The following is a 9,125-nucleotide window of genomic DNA, read 5'->3' as shown; positions in this document are numbered from 1 at the left end:
ATGAGGTTCCTCTACCTTGTCTTTGCTGTCTTCCTACTTGTCGCCCTGGCCACCCCAGGTAAGATGGCAAATAGGGTGGGATGAGCCTTATACCAGCTGGGATTCTTTTAAAGTAACTTTAGCTTTTGAAAATATAACTATTACCATCTGAGGTGACTGCTATGACCTAGCCAGGTACTTTAATGACTTCTTTCAAGGGACAATAATATTGGGACTACCTCAGAGAGATTTGTGTAGTAATAACTGAAGTTAAAACTTCAGTAACCTGTCTGGGAGTGAGCCCAGGCCAGACAATTACCACACAAGAGCCTGGCCATGGCCACTTCTCTTAGGGACTCAGAGAATTTCATAGTACCAGAGGGGACTCTTCTGTGCAACTCAATTTTCCTGTTGAGGCTCAGTTCTCAGTATGTTTGATATCCTAATGTGACATAGATATTGCTGCTAATGCTTGTTTCTGACACTCTAAGGCTTTCTGGTCTCTCTACAGGGGATTCTAAGCCAATATCTCCCAGGTGGACATTAGAAACCCCCTTCAGATATCAATTCTCATCCACCTGGGCCAGCTTGGCCCACTTTTAACCGCCACAGTGAACATTTGTGTCAGGCTGCTGTGAGGCCAATTTAAAGACCTTTGGAACATTCTTTCAAGCATCTCTAAATCAGAGGACAATTTTAAAATGCACGATACAAGTACAGATACCTGAGTGGAGATCTAAGTTTTTCAAAAAAGTTTGATGTGGCTTTTGCTGTTTTGCTCTGAGACTATTGATCCTATCCCATAAGGAGAGGTGCAAGACATCTGTGCAGTCTTGCACAGATGAGCATCTTCATGACCTTTGCTTTTGGGCTGTCTCTCAATGCAGGCAATGAATGTGCTCTCCTTGGGAGCATCGCTTTCCCAAACTGTGCCTATGTCACCAACTGACCCTGTAGTCACCAGCTGAGGGGAGAGGGATGCACAAGGAGTTTCTCAGGCTTGTGCTCTTCCAGGTTCCTCCCTGCTTTGGGGCTGGGCTTGGGCAGGAGTGTGGATGTGTGGGAGAATGGAGCAGGACCTCCCTAGAGGCAGGGTCCCATCCTTCTGACCGCTGCCGCACCTAGACCTGGAGGTGGTGGGAGGGCTCAGCAGTGGGGAGCAGAGGCACCTACCCTGACCCAACCACTCTCCCCTGCCTCCCCCTTGCAGGCTACGGGCAGATAAGGAAGCACTGCCCCAAGGTGGGGTACTGCTCCAGCAAGTGCAGCAAGGCGGATGTGTGGTCCTTCTCCTCCGACTGCAAGTACTACTGCTGCATCCCACCCGGCTGGAAGGCAAAATAGGAGCTGAAGAGGAAGCACCTGGGGAAGAGGAGGCACCGTGGAGGCTTTAGGAGCGTCTTCTCGACTGCCTAAGCTGATTGTCATCCCCTCCTCTCAATAATTAAAAAGAGAAAAAAAAAGGAGATGTAACTGTGGTGCGTGTGGTGTGGTTACTTGTGTCCCCATGATCCCACATAAAGCATTAGGACAGGTTCTCCAAACACAGCCCAAAGGCTCATCAGCACCAAACAAGCCTTAACATCCACTGACAACAAGCTGCAGAGCTGCCAGTTGTCTTACAGGGTAGGGATTTAGGACGAAGGTATCATTTTCCCTCTTGCCTTTTCTGTGGCCCTGAACATGACCCTGCTTTTCCAGGCTACAGGTTATCTGCAGGTGTCTTAAAAAATGTGGTTAGTTCAGCAATGCCTCCTCTAAGTACAAGACAGTCCTCTTTCCATGAAAATTCCAGCAGATCACGAGAGGTGGGGAACAGAGAAGCAAACAGGCCTTCACAGACCTCACACAATGGATTTTATGTCTTCTTTGTGCCAGTCTCAAGACCACTCAGTGCTTCTCTCTTTTTGCAGATCAATACCGTACTTAGGGTTTGGTTTCTGCTCTCCCTAACTTGAACTGTGTGTGTTGGAGCAGAAAAAGGTATGGAGAAGAGCCATGAAGGTGATCAAAGGTGTGTGTAAACTCTGTAACAGTAGCAGTCACGCATCTCTGCAGAGACAAACTGTTTATAGAGACTCACCACTCGACTACACCAGTCTCAGAGAGACAATGCAGCTTTGAGGCTTCTCAGTAAGCAAACTAATTATTTCTACCACATAGCTTTAGGTGCGAATGTACAGGTGTGGCGTGGATATATGGACATAAGCAGGGAATGAGTGTGGGGTGGGTTGACCTTGACTGGATAACTGGTGCCCAAGAGCCACTCTGTTACACTGCCCTTAGCTGGGCAGGGGAAGGCAAAAGGCTTGGGTTCCAAAAAGGACAGGGGGATCTCTCAGTAATTACATGGGCAAAGCAGGCTCAGCTTGGGGAAATTAATTTAATATATTACCAATCAAATCAGAGTGGGACAATGTGAAATAAAGCCAAATCTTAAAAACACCTTCCACTCACCCCTCTCTTCTTCCCAGGCTCAACTTTCCTCCTGATTTTCTCTGTCTTCTTCCCCCGAGCAGCACAGGGGACCAGGAGTAGGGGCTGGGGTCGGTCCCCCACCCGCTGTCCCTGCGGCTCCTGCCCCCCGTGGGGAGGGTCCTCACCCCCTGCCCGGCCCCAGGGGGGTCCCCGCGGGGTCCCCAGCCCTGCCCCCGCCCGGGCTCCTCTCCCCACGGGGCCACGGGCCCTGCCAGGAGCTGGCCCAGCGCCGCTCCCCGCGGGTCACAGCCCCCTGCGGGCAGCCCCTGCCCCGGGGGTCCTGCCCGGGCTGCGGGGGGGAGCTGCCCCCGGGGGCTGCACGGGCTGGGGGCACGGCCTGCCCGGCCGGGGGCTCCCCACGGGCTGGGGGAGCCTCTGCTGCGGTGCCTGGAGCCCCCCGGCCTCCCCCTGCCCTGGCCTGGGGGGCTGCAGGGCCGCGGCTCCCCCCTGTGCTCGCTCCTCTCTCCGGTCCCACCTGCAAAGGGGGTTTTTCCCCTTACCCCAGGGGCGCTCCCACCATCGCTGGTGGGTCAGCCCTTGGCTCCATCTTGGAGCCGGCCGGCATCGGCTCCATGGGACACGGGGGAAGCTTCCAGCAGCTTCTCACAGAAGCCACCCCTGTACCCCCGGCTGCCAAAACCTGGCCACGCACACCCCATGCTGTGGACACCACTCCACCTGCTGACAGCCCTCCATCCAGGGCAGACATACTTCCTTGTCACCATAAAGCCCAGCCCTGGCCAAACTGACCCGTGCTCTAAGACCCAGAAGGACAAGTCTGTCCCTATCCAAATGCTACACGGCACTGTCGGCTCAGGAATCCTTCGGCATAACATTGCCCAGGAAAAAGCCACAGCCTCCCACATGAACAGCACGGGAGCAAAACAGCTCCAAGGACCACCTGCAGCTCAAGGGAAATGAACCTCCATTTCCCTTCCTCCCAAAAACCCATTCCTCCTTGATGCCAACCAACTGTGAGTTTTTAGCAGAGAAAGTGCAAGGGTAACTGGGAAAAGCAGTATTTCTACCTGGTAGGCTTTCAACAACTACAAAATACCTGTCTAATTAATCAATCTAAAATTTCACCCGGCTGTAACATCGGTAATGCTTACCCTTATTTCCAAACATGAACGTACAGCACCAGTGTAAACAGTTGTATTTCAGTATTACCTCTCTCTTTCTGGTATCTAACTTACTTGTTTTGAGTGCTTTTTCCTACCTTTACTAACACTGGTTAAGTGTAGACAAGCTCTGAATTTAAAAAAAACCAACAATGTTATTTCACCTGAAATTTGTTGTTCTCCCAGCGCAGAGTCCAACAGTGAAAGAGCCTCTGCCAAGAAAAGCTCCGACAACTGGCTCCGCTCTTCACTTGTCTGAGGCATCTGTATGACATTACCCACCACCAGTGGCCGCTGGGGGTTTGCTGGATGCTGTTCCAGGAGGAATTTGTTGTGAGTTAATGGCTGGCATCACTGTGAGTATAGTGGTTGTTGTTACTTGTAGAGGAGTCAGGGACCAGAAGAGCTGTAAAGACTGAGTGGCCATTTCCCTTCTAGAGACAGGACAGCTAGAGGAGTGCACTGGTAAAATCTGGGGCAGTTTAATCCTTATTTTGCCTTATCTTCTCCTCCATTTCTCTCCTGCTTTTTTACCTTGCAATACAATGGACATGCTCGGTGCAGACAGAACAACTGCAGATCCACAGGGAGTGGGACCTGCTCAGCATCTTAGAGCTGTGCTGTCTAAGCTGGATGTGAAGGATGGAGTAGAGGAGACTCCCTTGTTCCCAGTCCCTTCATGTCTTTGTCCACCTGGCACCCTCTGGGTGAGATTAAATGGAAATTAGGGAGAGCTAAACTGAGGTGTTTACGTAGAAGGTTCTACAGACATGCTAGTGGTTGATGAGTTGCCTAAATAAAGATGTTCGGTGCCATCTGAGGAACCAATGAGTGCCTGGGACATCTATATGTGGGTGGCAGGTATGATATGAGAGCTATGGGAGACCATTACCCTCTAGAAGCACAGCTGGAGACCAGGTAGGACATTTCAAATACACACCTAAGATGCTGAGTTATGGGAATAGTCACTCCAGTCAATAGTGTTGAGAGTTTAAAGCGTGGTTCAACTCACCCTAAATAAAAACCTCCAGGCCAATAAGCTGAGTGACTGTCCCAGCTCCATGGATTATATTGGGTAGATTTCCACTGACTGTCAAAGGTCTAGAACACAAGGAGACAACCAAATGAGAAAGCAAAATAGCGGTGTATTCATCTCTGAGTTAATCCCTCTCAGAGCGGTTAGACTTGGAGTAAGTGCAACTTTTACTCTCCAGGACAGACAGCCCCAGTGGGCTTTCAAGCAGTTCTGGAGGGTATAATGTGGTGCCAATGTTGCTCATTTTCATTCGTTCACTCATTGCCAGGGAACACAATCTACAGTGTCTCTGCTTGGGTTCAGTCTCTTCTTGAACTGGAGGTGCTGTGATGTTTCTTTTCTTCTCAAGAAGGGAGAAGGGAATGAGGGAAGAAACACATCAATCACAATCTGATATAGATGTAATTGCTAGAACTTCTTCCCAGCTTGTGGGGAATAAGACTTTAGGTGGGCAGTAGAGGCATAAGCTACTTGCTGCTTAGTGCTTTCCTATATTCTATCAATTTATGTTTATAAAGTCCATCACTCAGAGACTAGAAATGAGTTGCTATTTATCCTGCCTGCAGAAAGTAGCTTCCAAATCAACTTGGACACGGTTGATGTAGAAATTTCAGGAGGTCTCAAATAGTGCTGTCTGTGTTCAGGCAACTGGATTAAGACCCAAGTGATTAGCTTAGACTGGTGACCTCACCTTCAGATAGCCAGAGATTTTTTGCAGGAAAGGCATTTCAGCTTTATAACAACTTATATGTCTGTTGCCACAGCACCTTGGATTCTAGTAAAGGGTCTAGGTCTTGACATGAGTTGGGAATGCATGTGGTGGTATTGGCCAATGTAGTACCAGTCCTCTCAGGTCTCTGTTTTGGAAGGGAAGAAGAAGGAGTCTCAAACTTGTTGCTGTAACGCGGTCCACCTTAGCCACTCTGACAAGCAAACACCAAGTCCCCTGACCAGGGACTGATAGTCCCAACTGTCTGTGTTAAAAGCTTTGGCCACCAGATTGAGAAGAGTCCAGCTCCCAAGGGAGAGACACCTGCACAGGCCATTTGAGATGATTTCAAAGAGCCAGTGACAAATAGGCACAGAGTGCACGTCTCATTGTCAGATGGGCACTGGGTTGGAGTGACATAATATCCCACTAAGCAGCAAACAATGTGTCCTTGGGCAACAGTGAAGTCACGCTCCTCCTTAACACTGTCCTCTCTGTCAAGAAATGTCTATAAATATCAAGGTCTTCAGCCTTTTTCTGAGCAACTGGTTCAAGATCTCTCTGCGAGGCTGCATCTCAGACCTGCTGCCATCCTGGTGGACGTCCAGTCATGAGGATCATCTATGTTGTGTTTGCTGTTTTTCTAATGGCTTTGATGGCTACCCCAGGTAAGGTGGCAACTTGTGTGGAGCAGAAATGAGATATAATAGCAAACCATAAATAAATTAAGGTTAAAAAAAGACTTTTCCAGGAAAGCAGGTGTGGGATGTGAGTCCTGGATTGAGGTTTTGGTTGTGTTCAGCTCAGGAGAATTTTGGAGTGGAGTTCAGCTCCAGAATCACACCATCCTAGATTTATACATCCACTGTCTGGGGGTCTCTGTGTGAGCTGAGTCCCATCACAGTCATTGGGCACCAGTTGACAAAGTCAGAGCAATTCGGTTCACCTCGAGCTGAATACCAAGGGTGTGACTATATCGATAAATTCAGCAGTGCCAGGAATGAGGTCTCAGCTTGATATTTGAACTGACTTCCACACCACTGAATTGACAGCACTGTCACTGGCTGCTTTGCTCTTGGCCCAATAGCATGGACTCAAACCGTTCCTGGGACAAGTGCTGAGAGTGGCCAGGTTCCATTCCCAAGTATCAGTGTGGATGTGGACACTTTAAGAAGGAAGTTTACTGTGTGATGGTGGGATTTCTCTGCTGTTGACCACGATGAATTCGTCAGCACAGACTTAGCTCTCTTTCTTTCTTTCTGCAGGCAAAAGCCAGTCAAAAAAGAGCTGCAATGGGTATTGTTCCAGGACATGTGCTAAAGGAGAGAAGGAGGAGCACGCTAAAGACTGCAGAAGGATGTACTGCTGCCTGACACACAGGAAAAAGAAATAAAACAGAGACTTTCAATGATGAAAGAAGAAGGGTAACAGTGATGTTTGTATTAGTTTCTTCTTGTTTGATGGAAATGGAATTTGCCTCTTTCATTAAAAAAGACCAGTTCTCACCCTGAAGTGTGCTACATGGTTCATTGTCTTCCAAAAATTTGTGTGCAGAGGATCAGGAAAGATCTGGCAAGTCTTGCCAGATAAGTTCATGTTTATGGAGATGATATGGTCAAATACAAATACTGCACTTTCTCATACCAGCCTCATCACAACAGGAGTCATAAGTGAGTTTCTTAGTAGTCTGTTCATGTGAAGTTGTGCTTTTGTGCAATTCAAATCCTGCAGGGATGCGCAGGAGCAGAGATGGTGGGGTGGTATCAGAGAGAAATACACTGTCCTCCCTGTCCCTGTCCTCCAGAGGTCCATCCCACACTTGGATTGAGATGCTCTATCAGCAATGACCACCACCGAGGCCTGGCATTTTCACTGCATCCATCACCGAACATGCCCCCACTGACAGCTCTGAGTTGTGTCCTCTGAGCTCAGACTTGCTCACTGCCCAAGCTGTGGTACCAGCCAGCAGACCCCAGAAGGTCCCACAAAACCCGCAGTGTTATTCTCTGAGAGGTTAGCCAGCGCCGGCTGAAAGCTATGACCACCAAACTGTGCAGGAAAGGCACCACGTTTGCCTCGTAGGACCAGAGGTCCCTAATTAGGGTTTTGTTACCTCTTCTTATGGTCCAGACAATCTGAACCAGCAGCCTAAACATAATCCTATGAAGGTGATGGTTTCAGTTTCCAAAGTCCCTTAGGGTTTCTTCAGAGGGTGTCTTCAATATAAGTAACCTGACAGGAATCTGGGATGTCCTAGCTCCAGCTCACCCCCCTGCACTGCCAATACATTGGGAACCAATTCTCTAAAGCATTTGTATCCCATGATGTTGATGTTTCTTCCCATTCTTCCCCCATTGTTTGTCCATAGGGAGCTTGGAAACAAGAAGGCAGCAAATCCCTGCTAAAGCCTTTGGTTTGAACTGCGGTAGGACCTTGGTCCTGGAGTCAATATTTCATGAACAGAGCTCGCACTGACTTAAATGGTGCAAGATCAGGACTGGAATGAGAGGGGGAACACAGTAACGACCATTGCTTTGTGAGCAGCTCTGTGCTGTGCTGCAGAGGCACTTTGTAAGCACAGGCTCCTTGGGACTGAGTAGCTGGAGAATTAAGCAGGAGGAGAGAGACGCAATCTGCCACATGTCAGATAGCAGCTTGGACCTAGCTAGGGATGGTCCAGCCTAAAAATTCTGCTGCAGCTTTTGAATCTGCAAATTGCCACCAGCAATTAAATATTGTCCCAGATGGACTTAGTTTTTTTCTTTCAGCAGTTTTGTGTCATTAGCCTGTTTTCTCCAAAGCAGGGTAACTCTCTCAGTGAGTTTGCATGATGGGTAAAAAGCCAGTAGCATCCATGCTGAATCATGAGGAGACTCTTCCCAAGGAGACAGCATGGAGAACTTGCCCTCCAACTGCTCATTCTCAGCCAAGGCAGTATCTCTGAGCACCATTGAGTCCACTTGAAGGAGAAAAATCTAGTGAATGCAAAAGTGATCTGTGACCCACTGGTGAGAGCAGAGCTGCAGCCACTGACAGCAGCAAAGACCCTGACCTGGTTGTAGTGCAGAGCTTTGAAAATATGAGGAATAGCCAGGAAAATGCATCCTAAACTGTAGAAATTATCCATTAGGAAAAATTCTGGAGCATCTCACTACGAGTTAGGCGTGTGTTACTAAGATGCTAAATAACAGCCCTGAGGCGCTTGCCTTCCTGACACTCATTGATATCTCACCCTGCTAAGAAATCCAACCAGGAATGTGCAGGGAATGCAATGGCTCAAACCTGCCTCCCACCAGGCACATCCCTGGCTTTCTGCACAAGCTGGGCATCCTCTGCAGAGTCTTGCAGCTTCTCCCTCCTGCATCAAAGCATATTCCCTGTGAAATATCCAGCCTTACTGCTGTGGGATGGTGCTGGATGAATCAGGCAGTCCTCCACGTACCCTCTTACCTTCTCCTTTCTTTCCTGTGCTTTTATTTAAACAAGAATTCAAAATGCTCCAACATGAAAGAAAACATTTTGCTTGATCTTGAAGGAATCCTTCTTTGTTTCTTTGGACAAACTGAAAAGGCAAAAAATTAATTTCTTTTTAGATCAAAGTCAATTTTCTTTCAGTCTTGGGGCTTGCCAAGGAACCAGAAAATCCACTGTGTGCCCCTCCCTGGTTCGGAGAACAGGGGCATGGACTGGCATTGCGGTGGAAAGCCCAGCCCACAAGCTAAACGAGAAGGAAATATCTAGGGCTTTTCTTTGCTCACCATTTTCTTGGAAGACGAAGTACAAAGCAACCCAAATCAGCTTC

The 9,125-nt window shown here is 48.5% G+C and overlaps 1 protein-coding gene across 1 annotated transcript; it reads left to right on the top strand.

Moving 5' to 3' along the window:
- LOC119149564 (cygnin-like) lies at window positions 1-1,323 on the top strand. Its single transcript, XM_037390907.1, has 2 exons — window positions 1-58; window positions 1,190-1,323. Exons 1-2 carry the CDS (start codon window positions 1-3, stop codon window positions 1,321-1,323), a joined length of 192 nt encoding a protein of 63 aa, XP_037246804.1.
- Window positions 1,324-9,125: the final 7,802 nt, after the last annotated feature.

Source organism: Falco rusticolus, chromosome 6, assembly GCF_015220075.1.
Source record: "Falco rusticolus isolate bFalRus1 chromosome 6, bFalRus1.pri, whole genome shotgun sequence".
Taxonomy (NCBI): Eukaryota; Metazoa; Chordata; class Aves; order Falconiformes; family Falconidae; genus Falco; species Falco rusticolus.
This window is presented reverse-complemented; position numbering and strand designations above follow the sequence as displayed.